The sequence below is a fragment of the Rhinolophus ferrumequinum genome, chromosome 6 (genome assembly GCF_004115265.2).
Source record: "Rhinolophus ferrumequinum isolate MPI-CBG mRhiFer1 chromosome 6, mRhiFer1_v1.p, whole genome shotgun sequence".
NCBI lineage: Eukaryota > Metazoa > Chordata > Mammalia > Chiroptera > Rhinolophidae > Rhinolophus > Rhinolophus ferrumequinum.
In genome coordinates this window covers 8,994,503-9,019,117 of record NC_046289.1, presented here as the reverse complement: position 1 = coordinate 9,019,117, position 24,615 = coordinate 8,994,503, and the positions used below count along the sequence as shown (strand labels likewise).

The 24,615-nt window shown below is 51.1% G+C and overlaps 2 protein-coding genes across 7 annotated transcripts; both read left to right on the top strand.

Annotated features, from left to right (window-relative positions):
• The first annotated feature begins 3 nt into the window (after positions 1–3).
• Positions 4–12,550, top strand: LOC117023332 (interferon alpha-inducible protein 27-like protein 2). Of its 4 annotated transcripts, none has more exons than XM_033107908.1 (7): positions 140–157; positions 1,553–1,630; positions 2,126–2,216; positions 2,646–2,792; positions 9,137–9,166; positions 9,751–9,912; positions 10,409–12,550. In XM_033107908.1, the coding sequence occupies exons 3-7, from the start codon at positions 2,147–2,149 to the stop codon at positions 10,636–10,638; spliced, it is 639 nt and encodes a 212-aa protein (XP_032963799.1). In that variant the 5' UTR covers positions 140–157; positions 1,553–1,630; positions 2,126–2,146; the 3' UTR covers positions 10,639–12,550. The 4 variants fall into 4 exon arrangements, with proteins under 4 accessions (XP_032963798.1, XP_032963796.1, XP_032963799.1 ...); XM_033107909.1 differs by lacking the exon at positions 140–157 and adding an exon at positions 1,710–1,732 and having other exon boundaries at positions 1,593–1,630; XM_033107905.1 differs by lacking the exon at positions 2,126–2,216 and having other exon boundaries at positions 8–157.
• Positions 12,551–12,814: 264 nt separating this feature from the next.
• On the top strand, positions 12,815–23,902 carry IFI27 (interferon alpha inducible protein 27). 3 transcript variants are annotated; one of them, XM_033107912.1, is made up of 4 exons: positions 12,815–13,501; positions 18,587–18,737; positions 23,081–23,242; positions 23,691–23,902. In XM_033107912.1, exons 2-4 carry the CDS (start codon positions 18,623–18,625, stop codon positions 23,768–23,770), a joined length of 357 nt encoding a protein of 118 aa, XP_032963803.1. In that variant the 5' UTR covers positions 12,815–13,501; positions 18,587–18,622; the 3' UTR covers positions 23,771–23,902. The 3 variants fall into 3 exon arrangements, with proteins under 3 accessions (XP_032963803.1, XP_032963802.1, XP_032963804.1); XM_033107911.1 differs by lacking the exon at positions 12,815–13,501 and adding an exon at positions 17,713–17,862; XM_033107913.1 differs by lacking the exons at positions 12,815–13,501; positions 18,587–18,737 and adding an exon at positions 20,989–22,177.
• The last annotated feature ends 713 nt before the right edge of the window (positions 23,903–24,615 follow it).

The window sequence follows — 24,615 nt, the reverse complement described above, 5'->3', positions numbered from 1 at the left end:
GCTGCCGCTCGACCGCGGACTTGTGCAGTGCGGTAGTGCACCGCCCTGGGGGCAGTAAATCTGGCTTCGCCGGCGATGGCCCTCCCTGGATTACGCAGCAGGGGGAAGGCTCTGTGCTACATCCAGAAGGGCTCTACGCTAGTTCACGCACGGAAACGTAAGCATTCTTGTGTTCTTGGTCTAGTTTTAGTGCAGTGACTGTCGACGTGTTAAACCTACTGTATGCCTGGGGCCTTGCAAAATTTCAGCATTTAATTTACAACCCAACCAGCCTATGTTGGAGGTGCCATTTTCCGCAATTTTTTCATGCCTCTCCTATTGCTCAATGATGGTTAGGGTAGGTCCGCCTGACTTTAAAGCCCAGGCTTTAATCACCAAGCTAAACTGGCTGCTTTGTTACATGCAGAGAAATTAGCTTTACAATAGATAATCACCTTTTCATGTGGGTGTCGCGGGACCATCTGGGGAACCTTTCTCATAGACTGCTTGGTGACCTTGGAAAGTCCTAAAGGACAATGGGGGAATTCACCAAGTGCAGATCTAGTGAGCCTCCCCACCAGCTTGGAGCCACCATGGGACAGAGCTTAACACATTTCTTGGGGCAACTTGACAGTGTGTCCCCAAGAGTCTGGGTAGCATAGAGCCTGTGCCCAAGTGGTGCCTGAAGAAATCTGATAACGGGAACGGAGCAGTCCTCAATGGGAGAGTGAGAAGGAAGGGCCGCATGACCCCCCTCATGGCAGGTTAAATGTTCCTGTCTCCTCTGGGCCAGTTACACACCTTGGAGGGGGAGCCCTGGTCATTCATTAACCTTTTGCACTGACAGTTGGGCTGTTCTAAAGGGATTAACCCTGTGGCTTGGACAATGGGAAACAGAGGGATAGATGACTATGAATAAGCCTTTGTGGGATCACGATACGTGGAAAGACATTTGGGTCCTTACTGTTTTCCATGTCTTGGCTCATAAAGCACTGACACTGCCTGGCAATCAGGAAGCTGATGCCCTAGCTCAGAGACGAGCGCTAGCAACTAACCCTTCAGTAAATATAGCACATTGAATATATAGAGTGGCCATTGCATTGCCTGGGTGGGGGGCACATTGCCAGGGTTGCCAGATTGCCCTTGAAATACAGTGACTTGGTTAATGCAGTAGCAGCACGTCCTCTGTGTTCTAAACAACTCCCAAGGCAACTACCAAAGGAGTCTGCGGCCATCCACCAGAATTCCCAACCAATGCAAAATTAGCAAATTGATTATATTAGCTCTCTCCCTGTGGGTGAGGGTTCTAAATATGCCTTGGTTTGTGTGGACATCTCCTCTGACTTAACCCAAGCTTTCTCCTGTTGCCATGCAAACCAGGCGGCCACCATTAGAGGATTAGAGAAACTGAGTATTATATATGGTGCATTGGGATGTGTTGAGATTAGATTATCCTGTAGACCAGCCCACACTCCCCCAATCCTCACATTTGCAAGGCAAAGGTTAGGTCTACCAGCCTAGATTAAGAATGATTCATTTGTCTCATTTGCCACGTGGGTGGGACGTCATCCAGGGTGGAACTATATATGCCTGCTGGAGTCATCAGGAGCCATACTACACACAGGATTTCCAAAACTGCAATTACCTCAAGGTAGGCAGGGGCCCGGGAAATGGGGAAGGGAGGGAGCACCAGGACTCCACTCATAGCATCCCTCTTTGCTGCCATTCAGAGCTGCTGTCACTGTGACTAGAGGTGAGTGTGCTGGGAAGGGGTTTGAGCCCACATTTACCCCGCGACTTTGGGAGCAACCGGGCTTGTCCCAACCCAGGATTTTGTCAAGCCCTAAGACTTAGGCTGGGTATGGGGCAATAGTCAGGGGACAGAGGTGACATATTAGAGATGAATAGAATCCTGGAGATCAGGGAGCCAAAGTCCTTAACTGAAAAAGCTGCAGTCTGTGCAGATTTGGGGGGGGGGGTGCTGGGAGTGGCCCACAGACTGCTATAGGACAGAGGGGCCAGGGCTCAGGGCAATGGAGAGGTGTCCCCATCCATACCACAATCCATCACAAATCAGGCACAGCTCTTCTGGTTTTCACACACCCTTTCTGGGAAAAATAGTGGTAACTCTAGGCTGTGTACCTAGTGTGCTCACACTGCCTCTGAGATGTCAGCTAAAGCCATAGAGAATGAAGGACTTGCTGCTGATGCCCTCCTGCAGGAGTTTCAGTCAGATGGTGAGTGCTCTCAGGGAAGCTCTGGAAGGTAAGGTGGCCCAGGGCCTGGGGGCCATGGCCCTAGGCAGAGGAGGTCTGGGTTCTAGCCTGGAGCTGCTACTAAGGTGCATTGTATCTGAGGAAGTCTCTTCCATCTTGGGCCTCAGCCTACCCCTTGGTGAAGTGAGGGACCTGCCCGCTCTCAGTTGGTGGTCAGGTCTCCCTCTCTCTGTTTTGTACCTGGGTTCATCTCCAAATGTTCCTATTACCTCAGCACTGCTGTCACTGATGTCCCATTCCCACATCGGAGTTCTCGCGAGCATCAGGAAATGTCAGAAGGTGCTTTGTGGGGCCTCTGGGCCTCTGCCCTCCTCGGGGCCCGGGGGCCTCGACCTCTGGTCTCACAGCTACCCGCCCCCTCTCTGTGCCCCCACCCCGCTTCTTTTCCAGAGGAAGATGAATCCCCCCAGTCATCCTCTGCTGGTTCTACTCCTGGGAGGCCACCACAGGGGCCCCCTCCGGGGCCAGATGGACATGGCTCTGACTCCACAGACCCACCACCCAAAGATGGAGGCAGGAATTTCTCCCGCACTGCAGGTAACTGGTCCCTGGGCACCAGTCCACCAGACGTCACCTCACCCTCACTGCTCAGCTCAGTCTTCTAAGTTGTCAGCATTCACGTACCAGTCCCCGATGGACCCTCTACTACACCCACATTGTCAGAAGAGGGGCGCGGTGTACACGGGAGATGACGTACATGAAGCTCTAGAGTCAGAGGGACTACACTTCAGGCCCTGGCTCTGCTGCTGACTTGCTGGGTAACCCAGAACCAGTCATGAGCCCTCTCTGGGCCTTGATCGGTTTGTTCCAAAGTGCAGGGATAGGGGTATGTCACTCTCCGAGGTCCCCCAGTGCCAGGTCACATCAATTAAGTGGTACAGAGCCCAGTCACACTGGCCTTAGGCTCCTGGGCAGCTAGCAGGCTCATGCTCAGGCCCCGCTCTTTGCCCGTTCAAGTTCCCTGTCACTGCCCTGACCTGTTGGCCCACAGCACCCAAGGCCTGAGTGAGTTTCGTTTCTCCAGTCCTGTTCCTCCTTGATGCCCCAGGGCCTGGTTGCTCATTTACTCTGATGATAAGCCCTTACGGAGCAGTCTCGTCTCTAGGGTGGGGCCAGCCCAGGAACGGGGCAGGAAAAGGTGCACTCTATTTTTTTTTTAATTGTGACAAAATAACATTTACCAACTTGACCACTTAGAAGTGTACAGTCCTGTAGTGTTAGGAGGTATATTTGCCTTATTGTGCGACCAACCTCCAGAACTCTTCATCTCACAGAAACGAACTCTACACATTAAACAAGACCTCTCCATTCCGTCCTCCCCCACCCAGCCCCTGGCAACCGCCATTCTACTTTCTGTCTCTATGAATTTGACTCCACTGGGGACCTCTTATAAGTGGTGTTGACATAAGAAACGTCCAAACCTGTAGAGACTTTTTATAAGAGTTTGTTTGAGTCAAACCGACGACATATGCTAGGGAGCAAAATCTCAAATGCTCTAGAGCAGGGGTGTCCAAACTGCGGCCCGCGGGCCAACTGCAGCCCGCAATCCATTTTTAATTGGCCCCCAGCAAATTCCAAAAATATATTGAGTTTGCTTAAATAAACCAGGTGAGGCAATACGTACTTCACCTCAAGCTGTTTGTGTATTTTACCGCCCTTGGTAAAAAACGTTGAAAAAAGTTTGACATCCCTGCTCTAGAGAATAAGTTTTGCAGCTTCTTTTATACATTTGAGATTAAGGAAGGGCCATAAGGACAATTACATGGAGGTGGGAGATAGCAAGGCGGGGATTGGATTACAGGGTAGTTGACAAGATCTCTGGAGGGTGGTTATTTCAAAGGTCTGTTAACCGAGATGCATAGAAACAATGAACAGCGCTTGCTTAAGACAAAAATAAGCCTTTTACTAAAAAGTTATAGGCCTGGGTGTGACTACCCACCATGACCTGCCCAGTTAGGAATGTGTGATCAGGTCACCGCATGAGATTTTTTTCCACGGAATCCCTTTTTTTCTACGGAATCTTACAGCATGTATCTTTTTGTGACTGGTTTATTTCACTTAGCACAATGTCTCCAAGGTTCAGAATTTCCTTCCTCTTTAAGACTGAATAATAGTCCATTGTATGTGGATACCACATCTTGTTTATCCGTTCATCCGTCTTTGGACCCTTGATTTGCTTCCACCTCTTGGCTATTATGAATAATGCTGCTGTGAACGGGGGTGTAGGTATCGCTTTAAGACCCTGCTTTCAATTCCTTTAGGAATATATCCAGAAGTGGGTTTGCCGGATATATAGTATTCTATTTTTAATTTTTTGAGAAACTGCTGTACTGTTTTCCATGCTGCTGCATCATTTTGTATTCCTACCATCAGTGCATAAGAGTTCCGGTTTTTCCACATCCTAGCCAACACTTGTTATTATCTGTTTTTTTTTTTATAGTATCCGTACTAATGTGCATGAAATGATACCTCATTGTGATTTTGATTTGTTTTTCCCTAATGATTAGGGCTTTTGAGCGTCTTTTCATGTTTATTGGCCATTTCTATATCTTCTTTGGAGAAATGTCTATTTGAATTCTTTGCCCATTTTTCTTTCTTTTTTTTATTTGTTGTTTTCTGGGTTTTTGTTTGTTTTTTTTCTTTATTCTTTGGTCTCTTTGCCCATTTTTAAATTGAGTTATTTGAGTATTTTGTGGTAGGAATTTGTTATATATTGTGATTAATAACCCTTATCAGACATATGATTTGCAAATGTTTTCTCCCATTCTGTAGCTTGCCTTTGCGCTCTGTTGATTGTCTCCTCTCCTAGTCCGTTTGGGCTGCTATAACAAAGTGCCATACACTGGTGGCTAATAAACAGCAGAAATTTAGTTTTCACAGTTCTGGAGGGTGGAAAGGCTACGATCAAGATACAGGCAGATTAGTGTCTGGTGAAAGAGCCTGTTTTCTAATAGGCATCTTTGCTCTGGAACCTCACGTGGTGGAAGGAATGAGGGGGCCTCTCTGGAGCCTCTTTTATAAGAGCACTAATCCCTATCATGAGGGCTGTGTCCTCATGAGCTACTCACCTCCCAGAGGCCCTACTTCTAACTCCATCATCTTGGGCATTAGATGTCAACATACTCATTTTGAGAACACAAAATTTCAGACCATAGCAGGTCCCTTAATGCACAGAGGTATACTCTTGATCCATACTTCTTTTTCTGAAATAATCAGCACCTTCTTGCTCAGAGGCCTGTGCCTGCCACTGGGGTAGGCAGCAGTGACTGAGGCTTGGCCCTTGACCTTAGTTCAAAATCCAGCAGAGGAGACGGAGAACGGCCTTACCTTGTGGGAGATTCTGTGGCAGAAAAGAGTCCTGGAAATCTGCCTGGATTTGGCATCCCAAAGGGCAGGGAATGGCTTCTATTCGTTTCCTAGGACAGAAGCATAGCAGTGAGCTTGAGGAGAAAAGCAGAAGCCAGCCCCCTCATCCTCGTTAAAGAGGTGGGTGTTTGTGGGCCACAGGGAGCGTGCAGGGGTTTCAACACCATAGCTGCTCCCTGTACCCCAGCAGCCAACAAGATACGTCTCATGCTGTGTGGGGTCCATGTCCCTGATTGTGGACGGGAAGAGGTGAATTGACTAGGGTGGCAATGGTGCAGGCATTAGGAGTGATCAGATTCTGGACACGTATGAAAGGTGAAATCAGCAGGAATTGCTAACAGACTGGATGTGGAGTGAGATAAAATGAGAGGAGTGTAGGATGACTTCTAGGTTTTGGCTGCTGAGAGAACAGCTCCGGGCTGAATGGAAACTCAGGAGCCAGAGCAGAGGCAGGGGATTATTGCAGTAATCCTTGGGAGAGATGTGGGTGGCTTGGCCCATCATGGCAGAGGCAGAGGTATAAAGAATGGTCAGACTGGATATTTTTGAAGGTGATACAGTAGGATTTGCTGATAGATTGGTGTGGAGAGAGGGTAACTAGGAAAAATCGACTCCTGGCTGCTTGTCCGGAGCTGCTGAAAGAATGGGACTGTGTTTCACTGAGCCTGGATGGCCGTTGGAGGAACAGCTTTGGGAGGGAAATAATAGTCCAGCTTTTGACATGTTATGTTTGAGGTGCTTCTCAGATACCTCAGTGGACATGCTGAGTAGGTCTGGGCTGGACGTATCAATTTGCAAGTCGTCAGAATACAGATGGTCCTGAAAGCCACGTGGTTGGGTGAAGTTACCCAAGGAATGGACCTAAAGCAGAGAAGGGGTCTGAGGACTGAACCCCAGACATGTCAGCGTTCATCAGAGATCAGGGAGAGGAGATGAAAGGAGACCGAGAAGGAGAGGCAAGTGTGGCAGGAACGGAAGTGAGAAAGGGTAATTTCCTGAAGGCCAGGTGAGGAAAGTGTTCCAGAGGCCAGCTGTAAACAAACTGGGCAGCTTAAAACAATAGAAATTTATTCTCCCACAGTTCTGGAGTCTAGAAATCCAAAATCAAGGTGTCCACAGGGCCATGTTTCTTCTGAAGGCTCAAGGGGAGAACCTATCCCATGCCTCTTCCAGCTTCTGGTGGCTGCCAGAAATCCTTGATGTTCCATGGTTTGTGGCTGCATCACTCCAGCCTGTCTCCATTTTCACATGGTCTTCTCCCTTGTATATCGGGTGCCTAACCGCAGTGCCATACTGCCTCTCCCTCAATGTAGAAAACTATTGCAAGGAGCCTTGCCATAAGGAATGGATCAACGTGAGATGGCGACTGGAGGAAGACAAGGCACAGGGGGAGGGGCTGCCTTTGTTTTCCCGGTGTGGGACGGTGGAGTCTGGCTGGATCCTCTTGGGAATGGTCTAAGACAGAGGGCGACGGTAATGGTGCAGAAGCGAGGGGGGAGCCCTGCAGGAAGGAGTTGGAGAGAGCAGGTAGGCCCCGTGCACAGTGGCCAGCAGCAGGCACTGTGCAGCACAGAAGCAGGAGGGCAGGGGGAGTGAGAGAGCAGGGGTGGAGGGACCATAGGCAAGCTCTCTTCTGCTGCCTTCATTTTTATAGCGAAATAGGAAGTTGGTGAAGCAAGAGTGGGGAGGTGCAGTAGGTTTGAAAATCTGGGAGAAGTTGGGAATTCTGGATACTCAGAGAGTTGGGGAGTAAAGAGAGAGGGGTTGAGCCCAAGACAGGAAGAGGGAGAGAGTTGAAGGGTCTGCAAAGGGCACTTGTGATGAGTGGGTGTGGAATCCACATGGGCCTGGAGGGCAGGGAGGACTTGGGAGGAAGGAGGGACAGTGTTGTGGGTTATACTGTGTCCCCCCAAAGAGATAGGTTTCAGTCCAAATCCCTAGTACTTGTGCATGTGACTGTAGATGTAATTAAGATGTAAATTGAGATGAGGTCACATGGGAGTAGGGTGAGCCCTTAATCTAAAATGACTGGTGTCCTTAGAAGAAGAGGAGACACACAGGGAGAAGGCCATGTGAGGCTGGAGACAGACACTGGGGTGCCGCAGCCCCCAGAAACTAGGAAGAGGGAAAGAAGGACCCTCCCCTAGAGCCTTCAGAGGGCACGGCCCTGCCAATACCTTGAGTTTGGACTTCCGGCCTCCAGAACTAGAATATGAGAGAATATACACCCAGCTGGTAGTCATTGGTTTCAGCAGCCATAGAAAACTAATACAGATATTGAAAATGCCAATATGACTGAAGAGTTGTTCACGGCTGTGTTAGAGTCCGAATCTGTAAAGGGAGGAGGTGGGGGTTTCCGGGGGGCGCTGGATGGTGATAAAAGGGAGGGGACAGTTTTTGTCAGTAACAAGGTCTAGGGCACCACGGTCCATGAGAACGTTCTGCAGCGTTGAGCACATTTTCTGTGCCATCCAGTGTGGTGGCCACTAGCCACATGTGATGGGTGAGCCCTGGAGATGTGGCTAGTGAGACTCAGGAGCGGAGTTTTTAATTGTACTTAATTTTAATTGACTAAGGTTTGAATAGCCAGATGTGGCTAGTCGTTGCCGTAGTGGGTGCAGGGGCCTAGGGTATGACCATGTGGGATATAGAGACCAGATTTTTGGAAGTGAGGGAGTGAAGGCCCAGTTTGTTGGAAATACCATCTCTGCTGAAACTGAACTCAACAAGGCAGGTCAGGAGGAGTAGAGAGGTGATGATGAGCCAGGAGCTGCTATCTTCGAGAAATGACTGGGCATGCTCTGGAGGCCGGACGCTGGTTTCACACCTTCTCTCCCTTGACTGGGACCAAGATGGCTTTTTGTGGGAGCCGGCGGAGCTGACTCCTGCAGGCCCTGAGATCTCCAGAGCTCCTGGTCTCAGTTGCCCAAACACTGCAGTCCCTCCCTGCCCCCATCAGATGTCCCTGCCAGCCCCAGGAACTCGGAGCAATTCAGTCCGGTTCTGGTGTCCTCCGCCCAGTGCTGCAAGGGGCTCCCGCCACAAGGCAGGGCACGCCGAGGAGGCAGGGTGACCTCAGATGGTGGGATTGGTGCTCCCTGCAGAAGGTGACACGTAGGGTGAGCCCTGGCGGATAGCGGGCTTGCGCGCCAACCTCTTCTGCCTGAAAGAGGGAGAGAACAGACGATTTGATTAATTCCATTGCAAAGAAAAACAGCATGTTTTTCTTGCTTTTTTAAATTTTTTTTTTTTTCGAGAACATAACATCAAATGTATTGGCTCCAAAGAGCAGCGTGGAGCCTTTTCAAGGTGGTGTGCTTCCCCATGTGGCATGTCACAGAGCTCTGGATATTCTCCATCCACCTCTGCGTGCTCAGTAAACCAGACTGCTTTGGAAAAGCAGGCAGGGGCCACTCTCTCCTCTGATCCCAGCTCCAGAGCACCCTTCCCACTGTGGGTAGCAGTGGGTAACAGGGCCAGTGCGGTGTGCTCACACACGTTCTTTTTGTCTCTAGCCATAGTTGCTGCAGGCGTGACCACAGGAGGTGAGTCTCTCTGGGAAGGAGCTCAAGCCCCCATCTGCCCTGGGCCTCTGAGAGCAGCGGGCCTTGACCAAGCCCAGAATTCCCTCGCGCCCCAAGATGTGGGTGGGTGGGAGTGGAGTGGGCAGGGGACAGAAGCGGAGTGCTTGAGATGAACCTTAGGGTGCAGGGCCCAAAGCAAAGCCATTACAGAACCCCATCTCCTCTTCAAAAGAGCAGCTCTCATGTTACCTTCTGTCCACCCTGTGCTTGGAGAGACTGTTTTCCCTGCCAAAAGGGGAAGCTTAAAGACAACTGGTCGTTTCAACTTAATTTATTTTACACAAGGGCACCTGAGGCTGAGGGAGGACGGTGAGCTTCCCAGGTGCACAGAAAACAGGCCCGAACAGGCCTGGGACCCAGGTGTCCTGGGAGCCTGGCTCCTCACTCGTGTCCACAGTTACGGCCTTCTTTAGATCAGGCCCCTGTCCCTGCCCTGGGACTCGCACAAGAGCAAAGCAGACCCCCAGTTCCTCCCCGGGATGATGTCAGGGAGATCTAGGGGAGTCCCTCCCATGGGGCCAACCTCAAGCTCCTTTTCCCCCCAGCCGTGGCCGTGGGCGCTGCGCCCGTGGTGCTGGGCGCCATGGGCTTCACTGGGGCCGGAATCGCAGCCTCCTCCCTAGCGGCCAAGATGATGTCAGCCGCCGCCGTTGCCAACGGGGGCGGGGTTGCTGCCGGCAGCCTGGTGGCTACTCTGCAGTCCGCGGGTAAGTGTCCTGGGCAGGAGGGGGCGGGGGTCACCAGGGCTAGGACCAGACTCAGCCCAGAGGCTAAGCCTGAGGGAGGGTCTGTCCTCTCCCTCCATTTCTGTCGTCCTCAGCCCCTCCCTCACTGTCCCCTCTTCTGGTTGGGAGCGGGGGTGGTGGGTCCAGAGGTGAGACCAGGCGGTCTGCATTCCCAGTCAACCCAATAAAACCTGGGCAGGTCCCCTCCTCGCTCTGGGCCCCCGCCTCATCCTGTGGAAGCTGAGGCAGCCTGCCATTTCTCACAGGGTCTGCCCTGTCTGTCACTGGTGGATTCACCACCAGAGTTCCTCTCTCGTCTCTGGGCGGCCCCTTCCCAAAGCAGAGATCCTAGGGTTTTAGGAAGTAGAGTGGGGCCACCGACCTCCTGAGGGTCGCTGGGGTCTGTGACCCCACACCCTTGCCAGGAGCTGCCGAGGTTGGCTGTCCCCTTGTGCCCCCACCTTCTCTTCTCCCTCAGGAGCGGCTGGACTCTCCTTGTCATCCAACATCCTCCTGGGCTTGACTGGGTTTTCTTTTGGAGGCTGGCTGGGATCAAAAGCAACCTCTTCCTCTCCTCCCCCTGGACCCAGTACTGAAGCAGAGGGGGGCCCCCACGTTGGAGGTGACTCTCCAGGGCCTCAGAATGACAGTCCCCCAAATGACAAGCCCCCTGCCTCCCCAAATTGTTCAGAGAAGGATGAGAAATAAAGATGAGATACTGTGGCCTTCCCCTAGTGGCGGCACTGTGTTCTAGTGGGTGGGCAGGGGGAGGGAGCGGGAACTCCAGAGGGAGGAGCAGGGGGTATCCCCGTGACTGGACCCAGGTGTGTTCCCAGTCCTGTCACGCGGGACCCTGAGGAGGTCACGTCTCCCTGTGAGCCTGTTTGCTGCTCTTCGGATGGGGACTTGGACCAAGTGTCTTCGAAAATCTCAGTCAGGGCTGGTGTAACGGACGGCTTGGCTCGGGTCACTGAGCCTTTGACCCTCAGCTACCAAGCTCTATCCTCAGGCATTGCTGACCCACCCCTCTCTATCCAAAACTCAGGGTCTGGCTGTATCATGACTCTAGAAGTGCAGCAGCACTGTGTCTCCCTGGCCTGGGGCGCCTGGGGCTCTCTGGGTCAATGGAGAGCTCTGTCCCTATATGTCCACAGCCCAGGGCCCAGGGTCCTCAGCCCCCCCAGGAGGGAGTGACCAGAGCCTGCAAGGATGATAGCTCGGCCTCCTTCCTGTCTACGTAAGAAACATCCAAACCCGTAGAGAATTCTTACAAGAGTGTATCGGGGCCAAACTGATGACCTATGCCAGGGAGCAAGATCAGAAATGCTCCAGGGAATATCAGTTTTGCAGCTGTTGTGCCTTTGGAATGAAGGAGAGAACGTAAGGAAGACGACATGGAGATGGGAGGAAGCAAAGCGGGGACCGGACTACAGGATTGGTAACAAGATCGTTTGCTCTTTGGAGGGTGGTTATTTCAGAAGTTTGTTAACGTAGTTGCACGGTGTTTGGACTAAGCTTGAGTTGTTCCGAGATTTGTGCCCAAAAAGCTGCAAGCCCAAAGAACACACACCAGCTGGCTGAGTGCAAGACGTAGGTTTGTTGAGGCTTACTGACCAGGGAGAGTGGTGGCGGCTGGCCGAGGGGTAGTGATCCGCACCCAGGCAGAGAAGAAGCATGATTATATGGATTATATAGATACAACGAAACAGAGCGTTTTGTGGGAGAAAGCATCTGGCAGGCCCTGCAGGCCTGCTCCCCTGTGCGCAGCGTCCCAAGAAGCCAGGAGACCTCGACGGCGGCCAGCGTACAGAACTGGCTGATAAGCAGTATTCCCATGGGACCGGGACACACTGACTGCCAGCTTATCTGCCCGTGGGCCAGGTCCTTATACACAAACAATGGACAGGGCTTGCTTAAGGCAAAAATAAACCTTTCACTAAAAGTTATATGCCTGGGGCGTGACTACCTACCGTGACCTGCGCGGTTAGGAATGTATGATCAGGTCACTCTGTGAAGTTACCCTCCACAGAACCCCTTTTCATCCATACCTCCCTGGTAGGATTCCTGAGGCAAGCCAATGCAGACCCCTCACTTCCGGAGGCCCACTGTGTGTCAACCTTCTGTCGGGGGTTCTGTGCACACTGACCTGGCACCTGCCACCTGCCTGCCACGCAGATAATCCACACCCAGCTTCTGGAAGGCCTTTTCCACTTTAGATTGGAGTCTCAGGCCACAAACTATTGGCTCCAGGGCTTCACCACAGGTCCCCACTCCGGCCTTCACATCTGTGCTTCCTTTACCGGCCTTCCCCCACGAGGCTCGCTCTCGGGTGCTGCCGCAGCTCACTTGTACAGTCCCAGTGGGCCTCAAGGGCTCTATCCTGGGCCCCGGGCTACAGTGGGTCAGAGGGGTTCCTCCCTGCCCACGGTGTGCAATGATGGGGGTAGGGCAGGCAGGCCAGCACACAGCTAACCATGTTAAGATCCATGTTATCAGTTACAGAAATGACTGCATTCTGCACCTCTGTCCTTTCAATACATCCGTACAGCTCCTCTCCCCAAGAGTGGAGTTTCTTTGCCCTCCCTTTGAATCTGGGCTAGCCTGTTGGAGGACAGTAAAACACACACACCCACCCTCAAATGCGGTCAGCCCATTTATTCCAGACAAGGCCCCAGACATGTGAAGCAGCCCAGCTAAGATCTGAAAAGCCAGCCCACAGCTGACTGGATATATAAGGGAGCCCAGCTGAGACCAAAAGAACCACCTGCCTAAGTTGCTGACCCACTGAATTATGATTTAAATTTTTTTTAAGTAACTAAATTTGCAGTTGTTTGTTACTCATCAATAGCTAATTGATAACAACACAATGTGTGCACTATATTGAGAGGATCAAGCTAAATGGCATGGAGGACAGAAGATAAGCATAGAGGTTAATTCTAATTGTAGCTATCTGGGAAAGCTTCCTGGAGGAGGTGCTGTTTTATTTATTATATAATTATAAGTAATAGAAACTTGATTACAACTGGCTCGGAGTTCAAGGGACTTCATTGGCTTATAGAACTGAAATGAGCAAAGATAAGGAGGCTTCAGACAAGGTTTGATTCAGCATCTCCACACTAGTACAAGGACCTGTTTTGTTCTATCCCTCCTTTATATAATTATGAACACAAAATGGACTCTAATAATTCTGATAGCTGTGTCAGTCACAAAGAGACAGCCATGCCAGTGAAAGGCGTACCCAGTGAACCCAGTTTGCATCCCGTGAAAGGCGTACTCAGTGAACGCCCTAACCAGATAATTCCCGACGCAGGGTGGAGTGTGACCATCTGCATGGCTTTATCAAACTGCTGATGGGTGCACTGCACCGTCTTGCGCATAAAGTCTGACCTCTGACGGCTCATCGCTCAGGCTGCAACTGATGAGCTGACAGCCGCACCTGCACTCATCCCAGACGGAGCACTTGAAGCCCTGCCTCCTGACCATCTGACCAGCCCGCCCTGACGCCCGAAGCTACGCACGGCCGGCTGTGGGGACTCTTGCTGAACACCGGATTCTCTCATCCTTCTTTCTCGTAAGACTCTGTTCGCCTTGACTAACCCTATTGCTTGCAAACATGTATGACCCTCTTGTGTGAAACTATGTCGACTATTGGAGGCTGTCCTTTGGATGGAGCCTTGGTTAACACCCGTGATAAACTGAGTCGGTAGGACTAGGTCCATGGCTTTATTCTAATAAAGTCTGATATTGTGGTAAGACACATACGTATGTGAGACTGCTACTTTGATAGCCACGCGTCCCGCTCAGGACACCTCCTCTGCTTCCTGAGGTATCAGCTTGATGCACTGGCTGCCAAAGGTGGCTGTTAGCAGGTACTGGAGGCTACCTGCTTTTTTATTCATGTCTTGCCCAAACGAGCATTTTCCCGTGAACTTCCTGTTGAAGGGCAAGGAAACTTCTTTCCCAAATACCTCTGGTAAATGTTCCTGTTAATATCTTAAAAGGAGTCATCTATTCACCCCTGAACCCATCACTTTGGCCTAGGATGAGCTGTAATGTTTGGTTTCAGTCTTCTGGGCTGATTGGAGATTGGGAGGAGAGAGTGCTCAAGGCCTGGACGAGCCCAGGGTCCAGAGAGGGTCTCCAGTATTTAATTATAGTTGACATTCAATAGTATTTTATATTAGTTTCAGGTGTACGGTGCAGTGGTTCAGCTGTCCAGGCCCTTTTAAAGTGATAGTTCTGTTGACAGATGAAAGCTCCATGGGAAACATTTAATGTAGTGCTATCTTGTGCCTGTTACTGATGTCGTTTTGTTTTCCCTCATACATACTGTTCTGCAGCTGGCCTTTTTTCTATTCTATAAACCTTTTTCAGTTTTAAAAAACTACTGCTTAGTGTTCCATGGTTATAATACACCACATTTTATTGAGCCTTTTGCCCATTTTACTATTTTACTTGTGTAGCTGGATGTTAAAAAATATTTCCAATTTTGGAGAAATCTCAACTTAAACTTCAACGCTGAGAACGGTGGGGGACAAGGACCCCACTTCCAAAGAGAGCTGCTGGTCATGCCCCTTGGGTTTGTTGGAAGAGAGTGTCACAATCCTGTGATGACCGGCCCCTAGCACCTGGCCTGCGTGAGGGAGGGATTGGAATTTGCTGGGAAAAATGCTGTGAAAGGAATCCATTGAACAAATACTTGTTGAGTGTTCACTCCAGCTCTAAGTGCTGTGACACGTGGATTAACAGGACAGACTGTCCTTGTGCAGCTTTTACAGGGGGGCTGGAGGGTGCTTTGGCTTTCCTTGGTTCCTCTCTTAGAGCCCCAGGGGGGAGGGGTATGAGGTCTTTGAGACCAATGTCTGTTGCCCGCCTGGTAGAATCCCATCTAGAGCTGTGGGTCCACAATGAACAGGAGTCGTAGGATTATTGGAGCTGGGGGGCCTGAGGAAGCTGCGTTTCTGAGGTTTGCGTGGGAGCTGGGGAAGGCAATGGGGCTTGAGCTGTGTCAAAATGAGGCAGTCAAGAGGGTGCCTGTGTAGGTGTGGAGACCCCATAAGGAAGAGGCAATGGATGTAGCGGGGTAGAAGGGGTGTCAGGGAAAGAGAAAGCGTCCAGAGAACACAGGTAAATAGCAGAGTGGTGAAGTGGGTATCGGCAGAGAACCCCCTGCATGACTTATCTGTAAAATGAGGATAATAGTACCTTTGTATGTGGTTGTTGTGAGGATTAAAATAATGTACGCAACCCCAGAGCAAGAGTCTAGACCAGACGCACCACTGATGCTCTTACAGTCTGTCTTTGGCGCCCTCTGGTGGCAACACTCAAACTGCTAACTTTTTCTTTGAGGGCTACAGTTTACTGCTATCGGCAGGGTTCACTCACCTGCAGGGTCCTTGACAAGAAGAGCCTCTCCTGGCTGGAGACCTCCAATTCTGTTCTGGTCCCTGCTCTCCAGAAATACACCCTTTCCGGGTTCCCTCGGTGCTGGTGACCAGTTCAACTCTACTGGCCTGGTGCCACATCTGGCCCACGGGAAACACCGTTGCGAGCTCTAAAGGGGCAGCTGACCCCCAGAGCGTTCTCCTCGCCCTGCTGCCCCCAGGAGGCCTGCAAGCCTCAGTTTCCTGCCTTTAGACTTTGTAGGCCCAACTCAGACAGCTCCCTTACTTCCCTCAAATTCCAAGGGACTCATGTCAAGCTTTCCAAGGGGGTCCCACTGAGGTCCCAGGTGGGCAGAGCCCTTCTCCTCTCCCCCATGGCTCGTGGGGGAAAGCACAGCCCACCAATTCTTTCACATTCTCTCTCCCTCTTTCTTTCCTCTCCAATCTCAAGTCCCTAATTAATTCCTCTACTTCTTTTGAAACCAGCTTTACAGTTTCTTAGCATACCCTCTGGGCAAAGGTTAGTAAGTGAAGGTTCTTGGCATATCATTGTACTGTCTTTGAACCTCAGATGAAATACCAATGAACATTCAATGAATGCCAGGGGAGTTCTGCATTTAGCATTCATTTCTAGTAAAAGTAAAACACCATGCATGGGAACAATCAACCAGAAGTCCTGGAGAGTAGTTACCTGTGGGGAAGGGATTCTCAGCTTGTGTTCCTCGTGTCTGTAACATTTGAGTTCTTGAGCTGAGTCATGGGCCAATAAGTGTGGAGAGCAGGTGGACATGACTCAGTCATCAATCTGCCAAAAAAAAAAAAAAAAAGTAAACATCAATATGCTGTAATGGCAGCAGAGAAATTGAGTGGCACTTGGTGAGAGCCTGACGTCAGAAAGTGGTTAGAAAACTGATTTCTATTATAACTAGATTTTTTTCCTCCTAACTGGAAAGAGAGGAGGAAAACATCTGTAGTTTCGGTTTCCTGGAAAAACAAAACCTATCTCATTTGCTGCCTGCAGGGGCTGTGCTTCTTTCTGGGTGGACCTGCGTTAAACACCGAGCCAGAACCTCCAGGAACACAGCCAAGCTCAGTTCTACATTCTCGGGAATTCAGGAAAGAGGGTGGACAGTAGCAAGATCAAAGTCTGGGAAGGAAGAGGGGGTAGAATCCTAGAAGTTGGGTTAGTTCACCCAAAGCGATGGAGGGAAGGCAGAGTCTGTGGACCCAGATGCTAGGGGCTGGTGGGGTTGCCATTGGGACAAGAATTCTTTTCTGATTGCATCTAACTTTTTGATGAAATAAGAGGTGATCATCTGAGACTAAGCTGGGAGGAGAACTGGTAGAAGCTTTAGAATTTGAATTTACTATTGGAATTTTGTAGACTTGCTGGATAAAAACCATGCCCACATCCTGGTCAGGTGTCATTCCATCCAGAAGTGATTTAAGCCTCAGGGCCTTTGTGAACCCCACCCCACCCCCTCCACCTCCTACAGAATCAGATGGATTCCCCCACCGAAAACATTGTTAGGGTGTTGAAAGTAGCTGGGTGTGTGGATTCCTGAACAAGGCTACAGCTCGCCCTCAGAATGTAGCTTAAACGAACAAAAATAACATGTTTGTCATGCGAGCCATACGAATTAAATTTAAATTAGAGAAATTTCTATTCCATCTACTCTCAAGGCATCAGTCGTCGTAAACCTGATTGTGTCGTCTCTCTGCGTCAAGGCCCAGCGGGGGCTTCTGAGCTCGCGTCCTTTAAGCACAAGGTCAAGTCCTCCGCTTGCTTGTGAGACGTCACATGGTCTGGCACCCCGTTAACCTCTGACATCAGCTCCCCCCTCCCTTGGTCACCTGCTGTAGCCACACTGGCCTCCTCCCTCTTCCTCTGACGCTTGGGCTCTTCGCCATCTCTGTTCCTTCTACCTGGAACAACTTCCCCCCATAATTCTGCCTGGCTCACTCTTGCACCTCCTTTTGCTTTAGTACTCCTTCAAATCACATGCTATATGTTCAGTTATTTATTTTATCTCCCCCACTCGCTTGTAAACTCCATGAGGACACGTAGTGTGGCCTTGTGTGCTCCCTGCTCTAACGCAGTTCCTAGATCTGTCTGGCACGGTGGACCTTCAGTATAGATTTTTTTGAATCTCTGAACGCCTGGCTATTGCAAGGATTAATGTTATTCTGCAAACCACTTTCTTGTCTCCATTAGGAATTAATATTTATCCTTTTGTTATATAACTGATCAGATTCTTATGCTCTTTATTATGCAGAGAACAGGCCCCATCTCCTACTTAAATGGCCTCATCTCATATTAGTCCACACTGGCCAAATCCCATCTCTAACTAGATTTTTTTCCTTAACTGGGAAATGAACACAATTGGTTGTACATAGTTTCATTTTCCTATAAAATGAAACCTATCTCATTGGTTGCTTACTGTCCTGGGGTGGAGCTGCTCAAAACCTCCAGAGCCTTGTTTCCGGAATCTTTAAAACTCAAGCCCCCAGGGTCAGTTCCACATCTGCAGAAAATTCTCTTCTCCAGGTAAGACTTGGAGGGGTTGGCAGGCGCTGCTCCTTCCAGTGGCCCCCAACCTCAGGGAGTGGAGGGGAGACCCTTCTGGATCTAGTAGCAGAATGTCCTTTTGTTTCTCATGGGGGCAGGGCTGCCATCAGATAAGTTAGTCCTGGGTCCAAAGGGACATCCCTAGGCTCTGGGACTCTGGGACAGTGAGCCTTGTCCATGCCTGGGTGGGGTGAGATAGGCAAGGGGAAGAGGTCTAGGACGAACCACATTGGAGCCCTTCCACGCCCAAGCTTTGGAAGCAGCTGGATCTGGGTTGGGTCGCACTTTGACACACAAAGCCTTGCAACCCTGGGTGAATCACTCACGGCCACTGTGCCACACAGTGTTGCCTAATTTATAAAATGAGGATAGTAATCTCATCTTTCTCATTGTGTTATGAGGAGATTGTGTAAGAGCAGGAACCCAGAGCAACCTGGTCATGGTATAGGCCTTAAAAACACAATTGGTTCTTTTAAATTGTTCCATGGAGATTTAAGAAAGTTCCTGAAATATCTAAGGAGTTGGTGCGGGCGTTTTCAGAAGGAAGGAAGCAGCCCACATCTGTTGACACAAGTCCTTTCATAACCCCAACACCCACACCTGGACCCTTCCCAGACCTGCTGCCTGCACCAGCTCAGAGGAGCCTCTCTGTTCCCCCAGTTCTGGTGTCGCCTCACCCAACAAAGCTCTACTCTTCCTACAGATTTGTCTTTGTTGAGTGAGTGTTACTCTGTGCACCATGGAAGCCATCTTAGCCTCTAGCGTCACCAAGATAATTTCAGCAGTGAGCGTGGCCAGCGCTAGCGCGGCGGTCTCTGGCAGTGTCCTGACTGGACTGTCGTCTGTGCCTGTGGGTGAGTGTTCCTGGGAGGGCTGGTAGAGAATGAGACGGTGGTTGAGGAGGGAAGGTGCAGAGTCCTTCTCAGGGACCTGTGGGGAGGGAGAGGGTGGCATCACCTGCAGCTTCTCTCCACTGCCTCGTCCTCCCCTTGAGTGTCTGCCCTGGCTCTCTCTGAGTATTACCATGTTAAAGGTCCACGAAAGCCAAAACTCGAGAGGAGAGGTTGGTGGAAAGAAAAGCAGGTGTATTCAGAATGCCAGCATTCTGGGAGAATGGCAGACTCCCAGCATGGCCGAAAGGCTTTATAGGCAGAACCTATAAGAAGAGGCAGAACAAAGGACAAGGTGGGGGGGTCTTGGCCAGGAGTAAACAGTCATTGAAACTGGTCTGGAGTAAACATGCTGAAGCTGACCTGCATAGTAAATATATAACGTGCATAATATATATGACGTGCATAGTAAACGGAGTCATTAAGGTTTGGTAGGAGGAAAGGGAAGCAAAGCAAAGAAAAAAAATCTTTAAAAAAGTTGCAAGCTAAACTACACTGCTAAATCAAATTACACTAGAGATTTCCATCTCAAAATAGAAAAAACAGCGTCACCCGTAGTGTGGGGACAGAGCCAGGAGTGCAGTTTCCAGGCTCTCGGCCTCACGCTAAAAGGTGCTGGCTCAGGTAGTAAATGGCCATCAGCTGTGGCTAGTTGGCCGTCAGCTGTAACCAGTGAGCCACTGGCCACTAATATAACTGCTGTGGTTATGCTAGTAGTAAATGGGGCCTAGCAAGAAGATGGTGGCTGAGCCTGCAAGCGGTGGAGTGAGGGTTGCGGATCGTGTGGCTCCTGCTTCCTGTGTCTCCAACCCAGCCTCCAGCGAGAATATAGTGGTGTGACTCCCCTATCTATGGCTCTGTGGGTGTTCCTTTTTGGCCTCACCATGTCCTGCATTCTTATGTGGGAAGCGGGACCAGAGACCCCACCTGACTCGCTGCAGGCTGCCCCGCATGACACTTTCTCATGAGGGAGACCCTGCTCGCTGTGCCATGTGTCCTGTGAGGAGGTCTGTTCTTTTCTCCACTATAGTCTCAGTGGAGGCTGGATTCACACAACGTGCGACCTGCTGTCCGCTTTTCTGCTTGCCAACCGACCGACTCCACTTGACTTTCAACAATCTTGCTAACTGCAATCCGCACTTGCCAGCCACCATCTTCTTGCTGCTAGCGTAGCTACGGCCGTTATATTAGTGGCCAATGGCTCACTGGTTACAGCTGACGGCCAACTAGCCACAGCTGATGGCCATCCAATCACAGTTGATGGCCATTTACTACCCGAGTGAGCACCTTTCCACGTGAGGCCAAGAGCCTGGAAACTGCACTCCTGACTCTGTCCCCACACCCTTATATGACAAGGGCCAGAGGGAAGCTGGACCTGGCCAGGGGCTAATAGGGTCTGGGCCCCATCCCCACTGGGCCCGGGTCTCCTCCCACCCAGCCTGAGGGGACCTGAGGCTGGGTCCTGCTCTCCTGGCTCTCATTTCCCCTGGATTCACCACCAGAATTCACCTCCTTTGTTTTTACCTATGGATCCAACTGATAGAGTAGGAAGAAAGGTAGATAAGAACAGGAGGAGGAGGAACTAGGAGCCAGAGTCCCAGGTAACCCAGTGGCGTCATCAAAATCCCGTTACGAAACCACTGATGCGAGTAGACAGAAGAGAGACATGGGCTAGTGCAAGCACACTGGAATGAGAAGACGTGCAGAATGAGGAGAGAAACAGGAAAACGGGAGGAGGAAGATCCCCAATCTATGGGATATAAGGCCAGGGTGCTACCCACCCTCAGGTCAACCCACTCCGTGCTCGGAGCGTACTTGCTTTGCAAATAAACTTTGCTGTCTACTGCCTGCTTGACTCCTGTCTCTTGACCCAATTCTTTCTTTCAAGAAGACGAGAAGCGAGGACGGTTGTTGTTCCCGGTAACACAACCAGCCTTTCCTAGCAGTTTGTAACATTGGATCTCAGATCCAGAGTGTTGAACAAAAATCGTCAGTTTGGGCCCATTTTCTTTGTTAGTTCATGCGAGTCCCCGTTCCAGTTTTATTTATTATTGCTGTTTATCTTTCCTTTTGTCCCCATTCTCCCTCCCTCAGAGTCAGCCTTTCTAATATGTTTAATGGGTATCTGTTTGTCATATAAATTTTTGCAAAATGGGGTTTTTTGTTTGCATGTGTTTTGATTTACATACAGAATAGTGTGTTGTATATCTCATTCTATTGCGATTTCTTTTCTGCACAAAGAACTATGTTTTTGAGATTCATCAGTGTTGCTAGGTAAGCACCTAATCCTTGCTTCCACCTGCTTCAAAGTGATTGTATGTGCATACACCACCATTGAGCCTTCTTTCCTTTGGGTGGACACCCAGGGGTCCTCCAACCTCCACCAGCACAGGTAGCATAGTGTGGAATGGGGGAAGAGAACCGGGCCTCTGACCACTGCCCGACCTCTGACCTTTGCTCAGTGCCATCCAGTGCTGCCCTGGGCTCAGCTGTGTCTAACATGGGATCCTTGCTGGGGACACTGGATATCTCCTACCTACTGGAATTCCCTGCTGAGGCCTTGACTGCTTCCCCAATTGGCGGTAACTGGCCTTGAGCCTCAAACACCCCTTCAGGCATTCAATAGTCCTTGCCTGACTTCAGCCAAGTCATGCAAATGAAACACATTCTCTCTACATGAGGATTCATTGCTGTCTGCAGAGTTTTTTCGGGACTATAGGAGAAAGTCATACAATCCCCCACTAAGCAAACATTGACCCTATTTTCAGACAAACTAACGTCCTGGCTCAGAGAGCATGACCCCCATGCCGTTCTCCTCTCCCTGCCCCAATCAAACTACTGTGCCCTAAGTTACTTCACCAAGGATCTCGCATTCACTGAGAAGCGGTGCTGCAGTGGCTTGCCTTCCTCCCACACCTGTAAGGTTTTGTTTGTTTTCAGTTTAACCAAACCTGGCTTGGAACACAGAGAGAAAGAAAAAGATAACTTCTGATCTCCCCACAACCTCCCAACCAACCAACCAATCAGCAGACAGATAAAACAGAAACCTGCATATGATGACTGAATTTTGGGGAAGAAGGACCTCCAACCCCGTCTCCAGATAACTCTAGGCCAGGGCATGCACGTCCCTTCAGGACAGTTCCTTTGCCTCTGCAGCAATCCTTACCAAGCTCAGGGCCGTGAGGTCCTCCTTCTTGGGAAATCCCACTTCTCAGAGTGAAGCCACAGGATGGGGCCTAGGGCGTGTCAGGCACGGCCATTCCTTCCTGTTTCCCGCCTTGGGGCAGCCCCTCCCCCATAGGTGGGCCATTGGCTCAGGGAGGGGAGGAGAGGCCAGTGTGGATCCACTCACAGAATGTTCTTTTGGTTTGCAGCCAAGGCTACTGCAGCTGTGATCGGAGGAGGTGAGTCTCTTTAGGGAAGGGACTCAAGTCCTCATCTTCCCCTGGGCCCTGGGACTTGGGGAGCAACTGGCCTTGTACAGGCCCGGGTTTGCCCCTGGCCTGACACAGATGGCAGGGAAGGAGATGGAATGGTGGAGGCAAGCAGGAAGCAAGGAACTGGAAACAAGAAAGAGAGCACTGGAAACAAGGAGTGTCATGGAAACTCTGGTGTGGAGACAGCCCTGGCAGGGGTCCAATCTCCTCTTTGCAGAGCCTTGGCTGTGTGACCTCGGACATGTCTTTGAACTCTGAGCTCCCATTTCCTCCCCTGAAAAATGGGCCAATGTTGCCCACTCAGGGTTATCGTGAGGGTTACACAGGCTGAGACATGCACAGAGTTGGAACATAGGGAGATATTGAGGAGATGCCATCTGCACCGTGAGCCTGGGTCTAGTGGCTCCTGATTGCTCTGTGGTGATGGCATGGAGCTCCAGAGTTGGGATTTGAGCAGAGCTCAGAATGTACTCCTTGCTTACACTAGTCCCCTGGGTAAGTACGATGGATTGCATTAAAGATTTCCTCAGCAAAGATAAGACGTTTGCAAGCCACGCCCTAGTTCCAGCGTCTTAGTGATGCAGGAAAAGACCCAGAGGACGCAGGACTTTCCCAAGGAAGGTCGTGCTGCAGACCAGACCCGGGCCAGAGCCTTGTCCCCAGCGACCCCACAGCCCTTGCCTTTGCTTTCCCCACTAAGTTGTGCTCCCCTTGTCCTGTGACCGCGAGCCACGCCTAGTCGTCTCAGGTTCAGAGCTCACCCTCTTCAACCCCCTACAGTCCCCCAAGCTTGACCCACTGTGTTTGTATGTCGGGGGGAGGTCCATTCCCCTGAGTTGTCCCCTTGACCCAGCACCTCTCCCCTGACAGCCGTGGCCGTGGGCGCTGCGCCCGTGGTGCTGGGCGCCATGGGCTTCACTGGGGCCGGAATCGCAGCCTCCTCCCTAGCGGCCAAGATGATGTCAGTCGCAGCCATTGCCAACGGGGGCGGGATTGCCGCCGGCAGCCTGGTGGCTACTCTGCAGTCCGCGGGTAAGTGTCCCGGGGCTTGTTGTGCAGGGCGAGGAAAGAGTCTCAGAGGATCCAGCCCAGATCTTCCTCCCAGGGGTCGTCAGTCTCTCTGTGCCTTTTCTCACCCTCCATGTTCTCTCTCGGTTTCTCTGAGGGAGGGAAGGAGTCTTGGCCTGGGGTGTGCTGCGTTCAGGTAGACTCTGCCCAAAGCGGGTTGGTGGGGTTACTTGGAGGGTCTCCACCCCACCTGGGGCTCAGTCTTCTTCCCTGGAGTTTATGCCACCCACGGGGGAGCTGCCTGTAGCAATCCTCCCAAAACAGATCCTGGGGTGTGGGGAAACAGAGGCGGGTCCTGGGGTGGGAGGGTCTCAGGGTCTCAGGCCCTCTGGAGAGGCCCTGGGGGTCTCTGGCCCCATGGCTCTGTCCCACAGAGCTGTCCCTCTCTACTCACCCTCTGCTTCTCCCCCAGGAGCGGCTGGACTCTCCCTGTCAACCAATGTCATCCTGGGCTCTGCTGGATCTGCCCTTGCGACCCTCCTGGTATTATAGCTCCCTATCACTCCCACTGCTGAGAAGACGACCTGGTGGGGACCAGCCGACGCAGTGAGGACCAGTCCCGGGGTGACAATGTGCCAAACACAGAGGAAAATAAAAAATAAAAATGAGTTACAACCCCTTCCAGATCCTGTCCTTCTTGCTCGCAGGTGGGGTGGGGGAGGCTCTCTTCTCTTTCCGACCATGTGGTCACAGAGCCACATGCTGTTGGGTTCCAGGAGCGGGAAGACCAGGAGGCTGCCCCTGGCCAGCTGCTGACTCCTCGTGGGACCCCGGTCAGGTGACCTCTCGGGGCCTGCACTTACCCTGTCTAAATTGGTTGTTGATCTAAATGACCTCAAAGATCCCAGCCAGGGTGGGTGTTGGCTCAGTTCCTGAGCAGAGTCAGGAGAAGGGCAGGAGGGCAACCTTTTTGGAGTCACTTAACTTCAAAGCTGGAGCCTCACTGGCACACTCACCCCACTCCAGCCTCTACATATCCTGGCTATTTCCTGAGGGGCCTGGCACAGGCTCCGCCATGTCACTGCCCCAGCCCTGGCCTCCCCTCCTGCCCTCCTCTCCCTGCCCTGCCCTGCCCAGAGGAAAGCGTGTAACAACAGTGTCTTAGTCCAATTCGGCTGCTATAACAAAAATTGCCAAGATTGGGTGGCTTATAAACAACAGAAGTTTATTTCTCCCAGTTCTGGAAGCTGGGAAGTCAAAGATCAAGACACTGGCAAATTAGGTGTCTGGTGAGAGCCTGCTTCCTGGATAGCCATCTTTTGGCTGTGTCGTCCCTCACATGGCAGAAGGGGCAGGAGAGCTCTCTGGGATCTCTTTAAAAGGGCATTAACTTCAGT

Excerpts from the sequence above, each read along its gene's own strand:
- LOC117023332 (XM_033107905.1), top strand. The coding sequence starts at position 76 with ATGGCCCTCCCTGGATTACGCAGCAGGGGGAAGGCTCTGTGCTACATC. Across the intron at positions 9,167-9,750 it reads TGCAGGCGTGACCACAGGAG|CCGTGGCCGTGGGCGCTGCG; the intron begins GTGAGTCTCTCT and ends TTTTCCCCCCAG. Across the intron at positions 9,913-10,408 it reads GGCTACTCTGCAGTCCGCGG|GAGCGGCTGGACTCTCCTTG; the intron begins GTAAGTGTCCTG and ends CTTCTCCCTCAG.
- IFI27 (XM_033107912.1), top strand. The coding sequence starts at position 18,623 with ATGGAAGCCATCTTAGCCTCTAGCGTCACCAAGATAATTTCAGCAGTG. Across the intron at positions 18,738-23,080 it reads ACTGTCGTCTGTGCCTGTGG|CCGTGGCCGTGGGCGCTGCG; the intron begins GTGAGTGTTCCT and ends CTCCCCTGACAG. Across the intron at positions 23,243-23,690 it reads GGCTACTCTGCAGTCCGCGG|GAGCGGCTGGACTCTCCCTG; the intron begins GTAAGTGTCCCG and ends CTTCTCCCCCAG.